General features: G+C 36.3%; 1 protein-coding gene across 1 annotated transcript in view; it reads left to right on the forward strand.

Annotated features, from left to right (window-relative positions):
- Trim33 (tripartite motif containing 33) overlaps positions 1-19,570 on the forward strand; it is a 92,819-nt gene extending 73,249 nt beyond the window's left edge. The window contains exons 14-22 of the mRNA XM_005357155.3: positions 1,103-1,235; positions 2,356-2,419; positions 5,521-5,677; positions 8,396-8,745; positions 10,363-10,486; positions 12,673-12,747; positions 15,679-15,831; positions 17,345-17,395; positions 17,475-19,570. Coding sequence (XP_005357212.2) covers positions 1,103-1,235; positions 2,356-2,419; positions 5,521-5,677; positions 8,396-8,745; positions 10,363-10,486; positions 12,673-12,747; positions 15,679-15,831; positions 17,345-17,395; positions 17,475-17,687 — 1,320 coding nt within the window. The 3' untranslated portion in view covers positions 17,688-19,570. The remainder of the gene's footprint in view (positions 1-1,102; positions 1,236-2,355; positions 2,420-5,520; positions 5,678-8,395; positions 8,746-10,362; positions 10,487-12,672; positions 12,748-15,678; positions 15,832-17,344; positions 17,396-17,474) is intronic.
- Positions 19,571-20,375: the final 805 nt, after the last annotated feature.

Raw genomic sequence — 20,375 nt, forward strand, 5'->3', positions numbered from 1 at the left:
TGGACAAGTCAAATATATGTATCTACCACTGGACAAGTCAAATATATGTATCTACCACTGGACAAGTCAAATATATGTATCTACCACTGGACAAGCTCACTTTTTTGATCAATTGTTTGTACATTTGATGATGTACAAAAAAAGAGAACAGGCACTAAGTGCATAGTTTTTTCTTAAGCCAGAAATAGATTTGTATAAGAAATAATTTGGCCTTTGTCTGGGGAACAGATTGAATTGTGGGAATAAATAGAATCAAGCAAGATTGACAATTAATAGTGTGGATTTTCATATAGTTTCCGCAGTGTCTTTTTACTTGTGTAAACATTTCCTCACTGGATCATCACATTCTGCAGGATAGATGACTTATTTTAGGATCAGGAAACTGATGCTCTTTTTTTGGAGAACTGTCCCAAAATTGCAATGGTTTATCCTCTAACTTTATCCTACTGCCTCTTAAGTATGAAATGAGTTCAGATTTCCTGCTTTTTCTTTCTTTTGTATACAGTGATGCACCTTGCTCAGGCTGGATGCTGATGTAAAAACTGGTCAGAGCTTAAAGTTGGGTTTTGACATGTATTTATCCTTGTATGAATGATTCTGACGAGACACTAAAGAAGGGGAGAATTAGGACAAGGGTACTCCACAGCAACTTTGAGAAAAGAAAGTGAACTGTTAGTATGTCAGAACTTTTTTTTTTTTTTTTTCCGAGACAGGGTTTCTCTGTAGCTTTGGAGCCTGTCCTGGAACTAGCTCTTGTAGACCAGGCTGGTCTCAAAACTCACAGAGATCCGCCTGCCTCTACCTCCCGAGTGCTGGGATTAAAGGCGTGCGCCACCACCGCCCGGCCTGTCAGAACTATTTTTGTAGTTAGACAGGGCTTAATGAATTATTAAGTTTGTCTTAGCAGCTGGGTATCTGTTGTATAATATAAATTACAGTTTCAGTAACATAAACTTCATACTGTGTTCTCAGGAGAGCCTAAGGAAGCAGCAGTTAGGTTGAACTTGATATTGCATAATCTGTTTTATTAAAGTACAAACAGTGACATTAATTTATTCATCCTCAGTTTAATCAAAGCAAATTTATTTTTATCTCTTTTTAGTTGGAAGATGCTGGCTCAAGTAGTTTAGATAATCTACTGAGTAGATATATCTCAGGCAGTCATCTACCCCCACAGCCTACAAGTACCATGAATCCTTCCCCAGGACCCTCTGCTTTATCACCCGGATCTTCAGGTAAAACAAACAGGGATATTGCTTCATTGCTCTTAACACCTTCAGGTAGGGGTGGAGGAGTGAAGGCTGCCTCCTGGTATCTGTATTTAGGTAAAAACAGCAACAAAAGGGAGGTGTGTGTGGAGATACATCATATGTATATACACTTTACACACATGATGTGGTACAGAGGATGGAAAAGAAATCCTCTTAAGGAATTGGCTCTCCTGATTATTTTTCTGCGCATTGGCAAGCCCAAAATCTGCAGGGCACTTTCGCAAGCTAGAGACTCAGGGAAGAGTTACTTTATAGTCTAGTGTACAGTGTAAAACTCAGAAGTGGACTGAAAGGAAGGAATAGTTCCAACTTTTCAAGGGCTTCAGCTGGTTAAATGAGGATCACTTGGATTATCATCATAGCAAGATAGTTTGCTTTTCTCAAGGTTTGTTGACTTTTCTTGGTTTGTTTTTCAAATACGCATGCATATATGGTGGGTTTTATTTCATTTTGATGTTTGTTTGCTTTTTGTTTTGCAAGACAGGGTTTCCTTCTGTAATAGTCCTAGCTGTCCTGGGACTCGCTCTTGTAGACCAGGCTGACCTCAAACTCATAGAGATCTGCCTGTCTCTGCCTCCCCAGTGCTTGGGATTAAAGGTATACACCACTACTCCCTGGCTGAGGTAAAGATTTTTACATAAGGTATATTAACATTTTTTTGAATTATATCGTTGAGTTTTAGTGAGAATTTTTTTTCAGGATGTTGAAAAGGGATGAATGCCTGATTGGTGTGTGTGTTACTGCTGTGTCAGCGCTCAGACGGAGGCAGTGGACAGCTGAGGATGTAAGGCCAGTCTGGGCTATAGAATGAAACACTGTCTCAATTTTTTAAGAGTAAAGGAGTATATATAGTCTATTTTGTGATGTGAAGAAATGATAACTTTCTCAATCTACTACTTCTTGCTTTTGGGCAATACTTACAAGATACTGAGGTGAGTCTGGATTCAGCTGGAAGAAGCTGGTCGGTGTCTGCTAATCATATTTGCCATCTCTGACTTTACAGCTGTCTGTGATTTACAAGAGTCTCTGAGTCAGACTGTATTGTCTGAATGTTCTGATCCTCAATCTGTCTTTTGTTTTTTAGGCTTACCCAATTCTCACACACCCGTGAGACCTCCTAGTACATCTAGCACCGGCAGTCGAGGCAGGTGAGGTTTTTTGTTGTTGTTGTTGTTGTTTTTATGGTGTTATGTTACTTAAAACTTTTTTCTTAAGAAAAATTTCAAATGTAGTTAATAAAAGTAAACTCATTTTTATATACTAAGTTTCAACAGTCAGTACATTTATTATACCCAGTCTTCTTTCCTTTGTACCCTTTTTCCATTCCCTTTTCTGGTTTATTTGAAACAAAACTCAGAAATTATGTCATTTTACTTGTGGACTATTCAGTATTGTTTAGGTCCAGTTGATTAAGTTACCAATTTATCCACATAAATGCTTTATTTAAAACAAGTATTTCTTTGAACCACATTTAAATAAGTCCTATACACTCTCATCAACAGATTGGTTTGTATAGGTGATCAGTTCAATTTTTTTTCAGATGTAGAATTTTCTCTTGTAGATTTCTAATTCTCTCATTGTTTTCAATTTGCTTCCCTTTTTGTCAGTGTGGGCAGTTTAGAGCATAAGTTTGCAGGTGTGGGGGCTTGTTGGAGAGGTAACTCTGAATTTAAGAGCCATTTGACTCTTACATCCCTGTCAGGTGACTCCAGCTCTAGCCAGATCTACCACTTCTAGCTTTTGAAGGCACCTAAGTTGGGTGTATGTGTGCACACATACACACAGTTGCACAGACACTTAAAAATAAGCCTTAGAAATAAGAAATTTAATAGAGCATGTTTAATTAGGAAGCAAGAATACTTCATTTGTAGTATTGTGTGCTTCCATTGGGAGCACTTTTTTTTTTGTATGTGTGTTTTTTATGTGTATGTGAGTTCATATGGGCAGTGTATGTGTGTGGAGGCCAGAGGTCATGTAAGGTGTCTTGTTCACGTCTTCACCTTACATTTTGAGACAATCACTGGACCAGGAGCTCAGATTTGGTTACTGGCTGACCAATGAGCTCTTCAAATTTTCCTGGTATGTGTGTGGTGGGGCGTGTTTATGGGAATAACTTCTTCTGCCATGTGGGTTCTGGAGTTCAAATTGAGGTTGTTGAGCTCTGTGTCAAGTGTCTTTACTGGTAGAAAAGTATTATTTTGATAATTACTGCTTTAGAATGCTTCTGTAAAGAAACCTTGTCAGTTATTGAATTAAGGGGCAGCAAGATAAATTTTCTTTATTGACTTTTGTAATGAATTGATTTCCAGGTTCCTTCAGTAGTGTTCCAGGAGTTTGACTATTGTACTTTTATGAATTTACTTATTCCAACACAATTTTAATGTTTACTTGACATTAAACTAATTAAGAGCATTCATTACTTCTAAACTGTTTGTTTTTTTTTTCTTCAGCCTTTGAATAGAGCTAAGAAATAGATTTTTAAGATTAAACAGTGAATACATTGTAGAAGGAGCAGCGGGCTGCCTTCCTGCCACCTGGCTCCCAGCCACCTGGCTAGCTTATGCCCCAAAATAACAACACACAAATTGTATTCTTTTAAATACTGCCTGGCCCATTATATCTAGCCTCTTCTTGGCTAACTCTCATATCTTGCTTAACCCATATTTAGTAATCTGTGTAGCACCAGTCTTAACTGGGAAAGATTCAGCATGTCTGACCTGGTGGCTTGCTTCATCGCGTCTGCCCCAGAGAGGAGAGGCATGGCGTTTGCCTCACTTCCTCTTCCTCCCAGCATTCTGTTCTGTTTACTCCACCCACCTACGTTCTAACCCATCAGGCCAAGCAGTTTCATTATTAACCAGTGACCTTCCTCCATCAATACATTCTTTTCACTGTTTTGTACTTTGTTTAATTTAATACAATATGAAGTTTTAACTAAGATATTAGAGAATTGGGGTTTTATATGTGTATCTATTCTGACAGCTGTTCCTATTAAACTACTTGGTTGACTTTTTAGTACTTTGAATAACCAGTGCTTTCAGAAGAAAGATAAACAGTGAAAACTTCACTCTGAGTAGCTACACTAGTCTTTTTTTTTTTTTTTTTTTTTTTTTTTTTTTATTTTTGAGACAGGGTTTCTCCGTAGCTTTTTGGTTCCTGTTCTGGAACTAGCTCTTGTAGACCAGGCTGGTCTCGAACTCACCAGAGATCCACCTGCCTCTGCCTCCCGAGTGCTGGTATTAAAGGCGTGCGCCACCACCGCCCAGTTTTAGTCTTTTTTAATTTAATTTAATTTAGTTTTATGTGCATTGATGTTTTGCCTGCATGAATGTCTGAGGGTATTGGATTACTTGGGATTGGAATTATAGTTGTCGCTGCTGCGAATTGAACCTGGTCCTCTGGAAGAGAAGCCAGTTTGTTAACCGCTGAACCATCTCTACAGCCCCTAGCTATACTAGTCTTATTTACTTTGCTCAGTGGTGAATTGGGTGAATTGTTTTTGTTGTTTGTGCTTTATGTAAAACCTTTAACCACATATCTATATTCTCTACTTTCATTTATATTGATTCTAGTAAGTTTGTACCAGGTTGTTTACTATTTATTGTTCTGTTCTTCCAGTCATCCCCAAAAATCTGAAATAATCTTTCTTTGTGAGGCTTTCTTTACCGCTTGTGCTGATGTTGTATTCTTTAGATGTTTGAGATGCTAGTGTTGGAACTGTTTCTATAAAGAGGCACAATCATTGATGTTTTATGCTACAGGTTGAGCATCCCTAACACGGAATTTGAAATACTCCCAAAATGCAAGCACCAGCATGATGCTCCAAGTGGAAAATTCCATAGCTAATCTCACATTACAATAGGTTGCAATCAAGTTGCCAAGTATACTTAAAATATTGTATGAAACAGTAGTCTGTTTCAGGTTGTATATGTAAGAACCATAAATGGATTTCATGTTTATACTTGAGTCATATCCCAACTCATCCCACTCTGTATTTGTAAATATTTCAGAGTAGGAAAACATGTCTCAAAACTCTAATCTCAGGTGTTTTAGATATGGATGGATATTCAAATTGTAGTGGCATGGAAGTGTAATCACTTACTAGGATCCTTAAATGGATTTTGGATCATGAAATGTACTTTTAATGTCTTTTACAATTCCTTTTTGAGTTAATTGTCTACTATCTTAATAATAGTACTTTCCTTTTATTTATGCTTTACTATCAAATGTGGCTTTTGTTTCTTACTAGCTGTGGATCTTCAGGAAGAACTGCTGAGAAAAGTCATAGTTTCAAATCTGACCAGGTGAAGGTCAAGCAAGAACCTGGGACTGAAGAAGAGATGTGCAGCTTTTCAGGAGCTGTGAAACAAGAGAAGACAGAGGACGGCAGGAGGAGTGCCTGTATGGTAAGCTCCTGTAGGCTCAAAAAAGACGTAGGAGGTCACATTGCTTATCTTCCGTCGTACTAGGCATATCTATTTGTCTTTAAATTCTTACGTCTGACACAAGCTAAGCATCTCTTTTTCTCTTTCTGCTCTTAAAAGTCAGCTATAATTAATCAGAAAAGACTTGATTGCATTAAGTATCACTTGATATTATCTTGAAGTTTATATTTATGCTAATGCCACGATGCGAAATTATGTTCTAATAATGGTCTCCTTTTACACATAGGATCTTAGGGCCACAAGAGAACCTTAACTGTGGTCTATAACCTAGGAGCTCAGCACTAAGATAGTTAATATAAAAGAAGATTGTTGATCAAAGTCTTTGTGATAGATTTTCTTTTTGTCTCATAGTAACCATTCTAGCGTTTCTTAGATGAAATAGTTTATGCAGTTTATAAAACAGTGGAGGAAAGTTCAAACCTATCTTCATTTATTTCACTCTTTATTATTCTTCTTGCCCAGGCTTTTTACTTTTCTATCTGTGTTATTGACACATAGGAATCGCAATGTATTATGTTCACTGCGATGTATGGATTAAAAAGCTACAACCTTAGATGTCTATAACAATGTCATCATCTTCTCAGCTAAAACTCTTAATTTAGAAAGTTCCCAAATGATATATTAATACTCACTGATAAAACTTCCTAGATTCTCCCCATGTTATTGTCCTTAACTTTAGGTAACCAGCATTCTTTTCCATGACATCAACTTCTCCTTTATTCCACATGTAAGCGACTGTCTCTGTTCACTCACCTCCACCCTGCTGTCATAATGGTCAGGATTTTATTCCATTGTACAGATGTGCATCCCCTCAACCACGATTCACATGTAGATTTCTCTGATTCTTAGCCACTGTGAGTATGATAACGTATGTATGGCAGTGCAGATGCTTCCTCAAAATATGAATATGATTGCTAGGTCACATAGCCATATAGTCGTTGATTTCTACTTCAGAGAGTTCCTCATGGCAGATAGCGATATTTTTCACTACTTTTCAGATGTTCTATAATTCTTATTAATTTTGAATATTTTGATAGAGTCTGAGAAATTTTATATATATATATATATGAATATGATCGTGTCACCTGTAAATAGTGACATTATGAATTCTATTCCACTTTGCACGTCTTTTGCTGATTGTCATGGCTAAGAATTCTAGAACTATGTTGACTTAAGGTAGTTGAAGTGAACATTTCTTTATTTTTTCTCTTTTAGGAACAAGCTTTTAGCTTTTCCCCATGAAACATACAACCTATTAGATTATCATGAATTTCTTTTGTTTTGTTGGAATGCGTTTCTGCTATACTTTACTTGCTCACTACTTTCCGTTCATCATGCGATATTGAACTTTATTTTTTTGATGTTTTAAAGGACTTTATGTTCGTTACTTTAACAGGGATTATCCTGTTTATTGAGTTGTATATTAGACAATCTTTGCCTTCCTGTGATGAATCCTAACTGAAGATTCTCAAAGGCATTGTTAAGTTCAGTTTGCAGTATTTTATTTGAGGATTTTTACATATGCTCACAATGGTTTTCCTCCTTTTGTTGACACCGAGTTTTGTTTTCAGGGTTATGTTGTCATTTTGAGAGTGTTTGAAAGATCATTTCCTTTTCTACTTTTTGGTAACTTGAGCATAAATTAGTATTATTTCTGTATTTGCTCACTTGAACCACATAGTGGAGACACACACACACACACACATACACACATACACACACACTATGATAATAGCTTAATAAATTTAGAGATGCTATGGAACAATCTTTGTACAGTGTAAATATGTATTGGTCTTAATGTTGGTAAAAAGCTGATTGGCTAGTAGCTAGGTAGGATTTTTGGAGCAGAGAGAATGCTGGGAAGGAGGATGGAGTTGGGAATGTCATCAGGAGATGCAGCGGGAGGAAGACATACTGGAGGATAGGTAAAGCTACAAGTCACATGACATAAATGAATAGAAATGGGTTAATTTAAGTTGTAAGAGCTAGTCAGTAATAACCCTGAGCTATTGGTCAAGCATTTATAATTTAAAAAAGGAAAAAAAAGTGCCCCCACTGAAGAGCGTGATCTGGTAAAAGATCTATTTTACATTGCCATAATCTTGCATTAATTGAATAATATGTGTGCCAAAGAAAAGTATAAAATACTTCTCAAATGCTATATAACTGATTTTGATTAGTAAATTGTAATAAGCTCTCTGTAAGAAAAAGTATGATTGTTAGTTAATTTCTCAATCACTGAGCTGGAGAGGTGGCTCAGAAGTTAAGGGCATTGCCTGCTTTTCGGAAGGTCCTGAGTTCAATTCCCAGCAACCACATGGTAGCTCACGACCATCTGTAATGAGGTCTCGTGCCTTCTTCTGGCCTGTAGGCATACACACGGACAGAATATTGTATACATAATAAACAAATAAAATATTTAAAAAAAATTTCTCAATCACTGTATAATGGTTAAATTTACAAATTATCTGAGTAAACCAATATTAGAGGGACCAAACCCTGAAAAATCATGTTAGCATATGTCAGCAATTTTTTATATTCTTTTGTTTCACTAATGTGATTTCCAGAATAATTTTTATGTATGTATTTTAATTTAACCTTAATGTATATACATATGTGCTGTATTACAAGTAAGGATTAAATGATTTTCTAAAAATATTTGTCTTTGTTTTCTCGTAGTTGAGCAGTCCTGAGAGTAGTTTGACACCACCTCTTTCAACTAACCTCCATCTAGAGAGTGAGCTGGATACATTAGCAGGCCTGGAGAACCACGTGAAAACAGAACCTACAGATACGAATGAAAGCTGCAGACAGTCAGGACTCAGTAGCCTGGTCAATGGGAAGTCTCCAGTGCGAAACCTCATGCACAGGTCGGCAAGGATTGGAGGAGATGGCAATAGCAAAGATGATGACCCGAATGAAGACTGGTGCGCGGTCTGCCAGAATGGAGGGGATCTGTTATGCTGTGAAAAATGTCCGAAGGTCTTTCATCTTACTTGTCATGTTCCAACGCTTCTCAGCTTTCCAAGGTACCAGGGAAAGAATTGATTTGTAATCCTGTTATTCTCACATCTAAAAGTCTAGCGGAAAGTTGTTCGGGCTTTTCTCATAAAAACCCATTTTAAAGATTGAACTTTTTCACTGCAAAAACCAGCAGATAATGAGGCTGAGAATATGTAGCCCAGTGGTGGAGCATGTGCCTAGTATACATAAGACATCCTGGGTTCAATCTCAAGCATTAAGATGGGGGAAAAATAGCTAAACAGTGCTGGGATAGTTTTTGGGTTGTTCTTGGTTTTGGTTTTTTGTTTTGTTTTGTTTTGTTTATTGTATTACGTACCTAAATTTTATCAGGTATGATTTGGTAATGAACTAATAAAGAAGGTGGTTTTTAAAAATTATTACATGTTTATGTGTATGTCTGTACACACATGCATATATACACACGTGTACATGGATGTTGTGGAACATGTATGGGGGTCAGAGAACAACTTACAGAAGTCAGTCTTTCCACTGTATGAGTTCTGGGAAATTGAACTAATCATCAAGCTTGGTGGCAAGGACCCTTAGGTTCTAAGCCATCTTACCAGTTCCCCCTCCCTCTCTCTCCCTCTCCCTTTCTCCCTCTCTCCTCCTCTTCTTCTCTCTCTCTCCTGTCCTGGAACTCACTATGTAAACCAGGCTGGCCTTGAACTCACAGGGCTCTACCTCTTCTGTCTCCCTGATGCTGGGATTAAGCTAAGATTCTGCCAGTTTTCAAAGGCAGACACTTAGGGGGGAATATAAACTATTGACATAGATTCTATATAAAACTCCTAGTATTAGGATTTGTTTATCTACTTATATTAATATACCTCTATTTATCTGTATATTTATTTATAGACAGGGAATAAAGCATATGAACAAATAATTTGTGAAATTTATAATTCAATAGAAATCCTGATTTTAAAAACTGTACTTTATTTGAGTTAATGTTTGTGCGTACCTGTATGTGTTTGTATATCCAGGTTTTTGAGTGGCTCTGAAAAAGACTGTTCGTTATCTGTGTGTGTTTAATACACTATATTACTTATAGTGTATTAATTTATAGTATATTTATGTGTATTTAGAATATTTTAAAACACATACTCTATACGGTTTCTTTGTATGTATGCCGTTGTATGGGGAGGTGCATGTATAGGCCAGAGGACAGCTTTGGGTGCTGTTTCTTCTTGGCTATTTGACCTACTCAAAAAGCTAGGCTTACTAGCCAGTATGCTCCAGGGTTCCTCCATCCCTGTCCCCCTGTGATGGGAGTTACAGGTGCCAACTAGGTCTTTGTGTTTGCAAGAAAGTAATTCTTCATGTCCCAGAATTAGAACTATCAGGTATTTTTATGTAGGAACTGATCATTGACTGTGTGACATGAACAGACTAGTGTTTAATGTTTAATTTTCTAGATTTCCAGAAGGAAATCAATTGATGTGTCATTGGGAGAAGTTTTTGGAGAATTTATTGTGCAAGTTAAGAGATTTAACAAATACATAAACTTCTTTTCTCTACAAAATTGGAAATTAGGGAAACTAGAGACTTACAGCTAAGGGCTTATCTTCTCCAGAATAGACTTTGTTGTGATTTGTGGAGTAATTGCCTTTTTCGTTGTTCAGTGGCGACTGGATATGCACGTTTTGCAGAGATATTGGGAAGCCAGAAGTTGAATACGATTGTGATAATATGCAACACAGTAAGAAGGGGAAAACCGCACAGGGCTTAAGCCCTGTGGACCAAAGGGTAAGTGTCGAAGCTGACTTGTTAATAGTCATTTTGTGGTTGCTAGCCTATGTGTGTAGGTGTTCCCTCTCTCACCCATGCAGTGTACAGTCCCTACCCTTGGGTATTGTGCACATTACCTGGTACGTTTTGTATCATTTGGTGTACCAAGATTTTTTTTAAATGTAGCAGTCTGTGACTATACTGTCCTGGCTGGGCTTGAATTTGCAGTAGCTCTCCTTTGTGAGTGCTCAGGTTACAGGTTTATACCATCAGGTCAGACTTCATACTTAGTATATTTCAACTAAGATCCTGATTTCTGATCCTCTCCCTCCAAAATGATAGCAAATGCCAGGCGAATAATTCCTTTCTCAGTGTTCCCAGTCACTAAATGGGAATACTGTTCACCTCTATTGTTGGGACCAGAAGCCTGTGAGATAAAAAGTCAAACGTGATTATAATGCCATTTTGCTTAGCTCCCCACTATTACCACCCTAACACATTCATAATTTCTTACGTGGACTGTAGCACAGATAATAAAAAGCAAAGAGACAGATGTTGGGGTTCAAACTAAAAGATGAGAGAAGCAAAGCAGCCAACCACTAAAAAGCTCTTTTCTCTGCTAACTCTTCAGACTGAAGACAGACAGTTCCTGTCTCATCCCGTCTTTATTCTTCCCTAGTGCTGTTATTAAAAGCATGCACTATCCTGCCCGGCCTCTATGAGTGCAGGGTGGCTGCTGGGATTAAAGGTGTGTGCCACCACTGTATGAAACTAGTAGACTAGCTTTTTTCTCTGATCTTCAGGCAAGCTTTATTTGTTAGATCATAAACAAAATATCACTATATTTTACCTTTTTTGTTGAGGAACAGATGTAGCATGAATAATAAAACCCAGAGACAGATATTGGGGTTCAAGCTGAAAGATCTGAGAAGCAAAGCAGTTAACCACCAGAGAGCTCTTACCTCAATGAAATCTTCAGACTGAAGAGAGAGAGTTGTGATAATTTTGTGATAATTTCCTTGTTTCTTCTTCTTGCCCTTTTAATATGTTTTTCTGTATTTAAGTAATGTTCTTTTTTTTTAAAAAAGGTAAATTTATCACTTCGTTGTTAATAGCTTCCCATGTTAAAAATGAAACTCCAAGTCTTTTCATTCAAATTTTTGAATCTCAGCCTGATTTCTATTGACCAAATACCTCTTATGTAGTTCTGTGGTCATCACAATTAAATTTGGCTCTAATCTAATACTTGAATATATGATACTTAGAAAATCCTCTGTGAAGAGAAGGAATGTGTTTGGAATATAGAAACTAATGCTAGACAAAGCTTAAGTAAGTATAAAACTACTAATATAACACATTTTAGTATAATAGTTAATCTTTTTTTTTAATTTATTTATTTATTGAGGATTTCTGCCTTCTCCCCGCCACCACCTCCCATTTCCCTCCCCCTCCCCTGATTAAGTCCCTCTCCCTCATCAGCTTGAAGAGCCATCAGGGTTCCCTGACCTGTGGGAAGTCCAAGGACCGCCCACCTCCATCCAGGTTTAGTGAGTTGAGCATCCAAACCGCCCAGGCCCCCACAAAGCCAGCACGTGCAGTAGGATCAAAAACCCATTGCCATTGTTCTTGAGTTCTCAGTAGTCCTCATTGTCTGCTAAATAGTTAATCTTATAAATCTTGTAAGTCAGCAAAGGTAAGAGAGTGGTCACAAATTTTAGGTCAAGTCTGGTCTACATGGAAGTTCTAAACCAGCCAGAGCTACATAGTAAAATTGTTTCTCAGAAAAGATAAAAGAATGAATGAAAAGAGAAGATTTTTTAAAATTGGATTGCAGAGAGTTTTTGTTCATTTTGAACTGAATCTTTGACAAATAGGAATTCTTGTTTTTGCCTGCCTTAGAGAATTGTACTAGGTACCAATGGTGAAAATTTTTACTCATTTACTGTAAGTTGTTTTTATGACTCATTTCTGTAAATATGAATAATAGATAAATTGCCTTAATTCTATTAAGGATATATACTTAATTAGAGTAGAATAGAAAGAACATAGTTTCAAAATTTAATGGAAAGCAAAATTATTGTGATCTATTATATAGAAGACACTGTTCAGCTTGTTGTAATACTTTGTAGCTATATTCTCCAAAATATCTTGCCAGACCCCCCCCCCCCCATAAAAATTGTCTCTTTTTTTCTTTTGGGGATCAGAAATGTGAACGTCTCCTACTTTACCTCTATTGTCATGAATTAAGTATTGAATTCCAGGAGCCTGTTCCTGTTTCGGTGAGTTGCATGCTTAGTATTATCCTGGTAAAGAAATCTAGTATGGGCTGTGGCTTAGACAGATCTTCTTCAGTAAGTTGCTTAACTACTCTGTGACTCAATAGCTTCTGATAACTTCTCCAACTTTTAGAACTCAATTGTTAAGTTATGTATATTTGTAGGTCATAATATGATGTTTTGATCTCCATACAAATTGAAAGAGTTAATCAAATTAACACACCCATCATTACCTTAATTTTTTTGTGATGAGAATGGAATGTCAAAACTCCTTTAAAGAATTTTGAACTATGCAGTGTATCATTAATGTGATTTACATGTAAGTCAGGCAGTAGATCAATAGAACTTTTACATCAGCCTAACTGAAGTTTTCTGTTCTTTGAGCAATGTCTTCTTTTTTTTTTCTTGTCTTTCATTCTAGACTCTAATCACCTTTTTCCTTTTTTGGGATGGCGGGGGGGGGGGGGGATGGGGTCGGGGGACTTTGAAACTGGCTGTCCTGGAATTTGTAGAGGTCTTTCTCTGCCCTCCTCCCCACTGCTGGGATTAAATACTTTGTAAACACCTTTTTAAAAAATAAAACAAATATTTTGAAAATTAAAAAAATTACTATTCTGTTAAATTTATTTTTATGTATATGGATGTTTTGTCTGCATGTATATTTGTACAGTATGTGCATGCCTGGTGCTTGGGGAAACCAGAAGAGGGCATTGGATCCCTTAGGACTATAGTTAGCAACAGTTATGAGCTGTTGTGTTCCTGGGAATGGAACTCGGGTCCTCTGGAAGAGTAACCAGTTTTCTTAACTCCTGAGCCATCTCTCCAGCTCCTAAAGTACTGTTTTTACAATTTAAAAAAATTATGTAAATGAGATCCACTGGGCCTCTGCCTCTGGAGTGCTGGAATTAAATATGTGTGCCACTATTATTCTTAACCTTACTGAAATATTTAGAAGATTATATAAAACAATCAGTATAAAATATTTATATAAATAGTATATAACATTGCTAACGGTCTATTGTTTAATTAATATATGTGTGTATTGGTTTGGGAAATTGAATCTAGACTTCGTGTTAGGCAAGTTTTCCACTACTGAGCTATGTCCTCATTCGAAAATTAGAACCTTATTAGAGCTAAATGGCTACAACTTTTCATTTGTTAAAATTAGTTTGTTAGATGGGTTTATTTGTTGCTAGTGCTTGGGTAGCTAGTACTACCCAAGGGTAGGAAGATAGCAATTTTGAGGCCAGCCTGGCCTTATGCAAGACACTTTACCCTGTCTTTTAAAACAATAAAAATAAAAAATAGTATGTGTATGTTGCTCTGATAGAAACTTTTTTATTTCTACATTCTCCTTTTAAGGTTGACATAAGGGAAATAATTTTGATGAGAAGAACATTGAACCAGGGCAGACAGCTTGTTCTTTTAGTTCCTTCCTCTCCTCCTCTTCTATTTTTCTTTTCTCTACAGGATCCTGCCTCTAACTCTAGAGAGTTAGGATTACAAGTGTGAACTACCACATTCCATGTCAGCTAACTTTATAACTGAGAACACAATTTTCTGCCTTTCGTTTCTAATTATATAGTAGGAATACTATTTTTTTTTAAAAAAAAAATATTTATTTATTTATTTATTATGTATACAATATTCTGTCTGTGCATATGCCTGCAGGCCAGAAGAGGGCACCAGACCCCATTACAGATGGTTGTGAGCCACCATGTGGTTGCTGGGAATTGAACTCAGGACCTTTGGAAGAGCAGGCAATGCTCTTAACCTCTGAGCCATCTCTCCAGCCCCGTAGGAATACTATTTTATTTATGAGTCTATGTCTGCTATGTTCCAGTGTTGCTCATAGAGAAAATAAATGTATAAATGTTAGTTGAATAAAAGTGTATGGATGAATTTTTCGCAGTGACTTTGCCATTTGAAAGTCCTCTTGATGCAAATAGTTAAGATTGAGAAAAGACATCTACGATATTTTGCATGTTAGTGGTTTTGTGTTGATTCTACTGGAGACTTGGAATAAAGACTTTAAAATACTACAATTTAAAAAACAGGCTAGAGATCCTCACTGCCTTAGTAATATAAAATGTGCTATCTGCACTTGTTAGCTACTTGTTGTTGAATGTCATCATGGTAACAGACTATTAAATAGTAGTTGACCTGTTTACTAAATAGGCTAAGAAATGAATTTTAAAAGCACAAAAGATTTAACAAATGGAAAGTGTCTTTTACAGGTACTAATCATCAATTCTAGAAAGCCCCCTAAGTTTAGGGATTTCACAATAGAAAATAATTCTCTAGTCTTTTCATGACGTATTCAGATAGCTTTTAGCTCAGTATGGTACTGCTACCAATGTGGTAGATGCTCCGGAGACTGAGGCAGAGGATCTTCAGTTTGAGGCCAGCATGAACTAACTGCATAGTAGACTGTCTCAAAACAGTAGCCGAAACCCTAAAGCAGTCTTACAGTGTACACTTGTATCTCATGGGTAGAAAACTCGTGGCCAAAGGTGGAGTCAGAACACTAAATGCAAACCTTCCTTCAGTGTTCCTGAAATTCTTTAAGCGGTGAGGATGTCTTCTACAACACTGTGCTCTAAACCACAACATTAATATACTTTAATTTTCGTTCTCCTTTAAAAATTTTAAATAAGTACCTAATGAGCTAGATATGACTGAGTTTTGAAGGAGGCAGTTTCTGCTAGTTGCTTTGTCTCGTTCATATTTATTAGTGATAGGACCTTTGGAACTTCCAGTAGCCATGGAAACCAGCACATATTTTGCAGTAAGATTTGGTATTCAAGATTCAGTTGGGTAGAAAACTTGAAATATATTTGCTGTACCTCAAATATAATCAATATGCTGTACATTTTCAAATTAAATAGTTTGATAATTTGGAGAATTTCTGACCTGCCACGATTTATTTTATAGATACCAAACTACTATAAAATTATAAAGAAACCAATGGATTTATCGACGGTGAAAAAGAAGCTTCAGAAAAAACATTCCCAGCACTACCAAATCCCAGATGATTTTGTGGCTGATGTCCGTTTGATCTTCAAGAACTGTGCAAGGTTTAATGAAGTATGTTAGCTTCCAACTTATAGAGTATTTATGACTTGTTAGTTTTCCTTTGCCTGGTTATTTGGTTTTTGAGTTTTTTTTCCTGATGAAAGAATATCCTGTTTTGTTTTTTTTGTTTCTTGTTTGTTTTTATTTCTTGTTTTTACTTTTTTTTACTTTATAAAAAACAAAGTTTCATTCTATAAGAGTGAAATTTGATTTTATTTTCCGCTCCAGAGAAGAAAGTTTATTATTTAAAATTTGGAGTGTATTCTTAAATATGAGACACTAAGAGTGTTCTTGAATATCCTTTCCTAAGGGAATTGTGGTTGAATATATAATGTAGTCTGAAGTAATTTGGGATATGATTATGTATACCCACATTTGGGGCACTTATGGGAAACCTAACAGTGCCCATGTTTAGTTCCATCACTGGCCACATAAACAGAGTGTTAAGACTAAACTGAATACCCATTGAATAATTGTTCCAATATGTAATCATGAGGGTTTGGTTTCTGCAATGAGACTTTCATTAACTTTATCTATTTCTTGGAAGCTAAAGATACCCATACCTTAAGAACAGAAATGTAACAGATAATCTCAGTCAAGGGCATACTTTTTGTTGTCCTTGGAATAAAGTCAAGTTTGTTATTGTTATTGAGGGTTTTCATTATAGGAGGACAAAATGGTCTTTCTTAGATGAGAATCCAATTCCGACAGCTGTCTCTAGAGGCGTCCAGGCGGTGCCTTAATGCTCAAGCCAAAGTCCCTATGAGTTTTGCCTCAGAACAAATCAGTAAAATCTTACTTCATATTATAAGCTATAAAATCTAGATTTTGTTTTTTTTTAAAAATAGGTTATTTTGAAATGGGTATATTATTGTATACTATCATCGACAAAAAGACACATTCTGCTTATTTTATTAAGAGTTAATTTGTAGGCCAGGCATGGTGGCACGCACCATAATTGTAGCACTTGGGGAGGCAGAGGCAGGCCGATATATGCTAGTTCTGGGCCAACCTGGCCTATGTAGAGAGCAGTTCCAGGACAGCCAGGGCTGTGTAGGGAGACCCTGTCTCAAAACAAAAAAAAAAAAAAAATTTGTGATAATGTATTGCCATAAAGATAAAATTCTGATTATCCTGACAAAAAATTAATTTGTGATAATGCCATAAAGATAAAATTTTGATTATCTTGTAGAAAGTTTGGCTGTTTTTAAAATAGCATTTCTTTTAATATTTGTTTTGCAAATACTTTCGCAAATAAGTAGATTGATGTCTTCAGATCAGTTCCTACTAAAATTGACCTCAATAATTTGGAATGGAATTGTTATTGAGGTTTCAAAGTAACTTTATTAACAATTTTGTAAAGAGTTTCCATGTTCTATAGAGTTTTAGGTAGCACTTAACCTGATTTTAGCAATTTGTTCTCCCTAGTATGGCTGACTTTTCGTCACCAATCCTATACAGTTTCTTAACTTTAGAAAGGATTATAATTTCCCTTTTTTTTTTTTGACTCTGGTATCCTTTTTAGATGATGAAAGTTGTTCAAGTTTATGCAGACACACAAGAGATTAATTTGAAGGTAAGCTTTTCAGACCATGCAAACTTGGTGAAGGAATATGCATTATCAGTAGGTGACTATTCCTGTCTTTTGCTTGCAGGCTGATTCAGAAGTAGCTCAGGCAGGGAAAGCAGTTGCGTTGTACTTTGAAGATAAACTCTCAGAGATCTACTCAGACAGGACCTTCGCTCCTTTGCCAGAGTTTGAGCAGGAAGAGGATGATGGTGAAGTAACGGAAGACTCTGATGAAGACTTTATACAACCTCGCAGAAAACGCCTAAAGTCAGATGAGAGACCGGTGCATATAAAATAAAATGATGTGGACTTAATCAGTTGTTTTTAAAAAGAAAGAAATAACAGAAGAAGGAAACAAAACAAAACCCCCTTTTATTTAAGTGTTACTGGAATATCCTGTGTACAGTGGGTACCTCCTTAAAGAAGCTGGTAGCTTTCATACAGTATTAGATTGAAATAATGGACACAGAAAACATTCTTGTCAAGAAATGGGGAGAGAGCTCTGCAACTTTTAAGTAAGAGCAAAGTCAGACATGAAAGAGTTTGACTATTTGTTACAAATGAAGATGGTTCTCTGACTGTTAGAAACTTAAATGATCATGTGTGTTAATTGGTGCAGGATGCTGCGTCAGGCGAGGCTCATGTTGCATCATTGTGTCTCTGCTAGAGCACACAGTTACTCAAACAACTTATAAGTCTCCTCCTACACAGACACAAATGGGTTGTTTTCTGGTTAAAAATCGAGTAGATCATATTCCACTTGAATGTTACTAAAGTTGCATTGAATCATGCCACTGTATTTTTTTCTCATTTTGATCTATTGGGCCTTAGTTTTTAAATTGGTTTAAAGAACTCAAATGTAGTTTTATTTTCTACTTAGATATAGGGTCAAGGAACATAACTATTGATACCTGATAGTCAGCTTCAGTGGTGTTCTGAAATGAATATGGTAACTTCAGTAGTGGATCATACAGATTTTATGGAAGTCATTTCCAGAAAACCCTTCTAAACAATTACACATACTGGTCAGATCATCTGATCATGCGGTTAGTAATTCCCTCAAAAGGCAGAACATATATTTCAAAATTTTCTGTACATGTAAATTAGATTGAGAAGGTGACAACTGACTCTCACCCAGTCTTTCTTTGTACCAGTTTCCAGTAGACCACTATTGGTAAACAGAAATCTGTCAGCTACCAAATGTGTACAATTTTCTGTATTTCACTTTGTCTTATTTGTAAATAGTGAGCTCAGACTTCTGGCAGATCAGCAACATTTGCTGAGCCTGTTTTTTAAGCTAATGTGTATTCTTACTAATGTTCCTATCAAGAATGGATTTGTAATATATGCTGTCTATTTCTAATGTTCACATTCATATTTTGAGGTTCTATCTTATTTTAATAGAGAACAGACTTCTCAAAAAATCTTCAGAAGCAGCTTATTATTGAAATATCAAAATATTGAAATAAACCCGGTGGGGTTAGATTACTCATCTGTCCACCAAGTGGGACATGTGCATGGACTGGGGGCTTTTAATGACTTAGAAGATACTTGTAAGTAAATCCTGAGAACGAGCCAATCCCCATGTGAATGGTAGTTGGAGTGCACCCAGCTTTGTTTACTGCCTGATGACAGGAGTAATACCTGAAGCAGATAGACCAACTCGATCTGGTTTATTTTCTCCTCTTCGTTGTGATGCTCAAATCAAGTGTGCTCTAGACTGTGTGCGCATCTCCGTTGGATTAAAAGTTGTAGTCCTACTTCTGTATGGACACAGTAGAATTACAAAGTGACCAAAGTAGAATCAACATCAGAAGCGTTTCAGGTGTCAGCAGATGTGTGGCAAATCACTTGCCTCTTAAAAAAATCAGTTTAAGCAGTTCAGACTGTAGACGTACTCAGAAAACTATTTGACTTAATTGTCGAAGAAGTGAATATTTTTAGTGTGCATTGAATCAAATAAAGTGCTCTAAAGAAATTATTATACAGATTCCTTTGGATTTTTCTTTTCTTAACAAGGGATGTGGGTAAAGAGGAGTATGATTTAGGCCTTTTTATACTGCGCTTAAACAATATTGATCATACCACTGGCTTCATCTCTTGGCTTCCTTCTAGCTTTTCTTTCCTTATAAATTAAGGTTCATTAAAAAAAATGCTCCAGACTGATTTATTATTTTATTGAAGTTTCAAGTTGTTTTTTTTTTAATGAAGGGACGAAAATTTATTTTAAGATGTTTTATTTATACCTATTTTTCTCTTTTCTTTGATATCCATGATTCTGATTTGCAAGTAGATGTATATCTAAGGGCATATTTTTGGCAAGTGGGAGAATAGGGGCCTAACTTCATTTTGTGACGCTTCTGAGCCAGTGTTTTGTATTTGTTTTACATATTAATTCTTTACAAAATTCTTAGTAATGTTATAAATAAGCTCTGTCAAGTGGGCACAGATTTTAAGCAAATGTTCCCCACTAAAGCCATTCTCGTGTTACATGGGAGTTTTGTTTTCCCTTTGCTTGTTTTAATTCAAGACCATCCATTTAGAAGCTTCCATTTCTGTTAGCAGAGATACCCCTACTGCTGAGGAATTAATTTGTTATCAACAAGCCACTCTTAAGTGATATTCACACTAACTTTCATAAAGCGCTTCTGCACACTAATCATTGTCTTTCCAGGCTGTTTAGCTTTAACATATGTATGGTTTAAAAGTATAAAAAACTTAAATTCTTACTCAAAATATCTCATATTTCCATATATATATATATATGTATGTATATGTATATATTGGATTTTCAAGACAGCGTTTCTCCGTAGTTTTTGGTTTCTGTCCTGGAACTCGCTCTGTAGACCAGGCTGGTCTCGAACTCACAGAGATCCGCCTGCCTCTGCCTCCCAAGTGCTGGGATTAAAGGCGTGCGCCACCACCGCCCGCCCCCTGTTTATATTTTTAAAAGACAAATGTAGAGTGTCTTTTAAGTCCTAGGTGC

This window comes from Microtus ochrogaster, chromosome 21 (genome assembly GCF_000317375.1).
Source record: "Microtus ochrogaster isolate Prairie Vole_2 chromosome 21, MicOch1.0, whole genome shotgun sequence".
Taxonomy (NCBI): Eukaryota; Metazoa; Chordata; class Mammalia; order Rodentia; family Cricetidae; genus Microtus; species Microtus ochrogaster.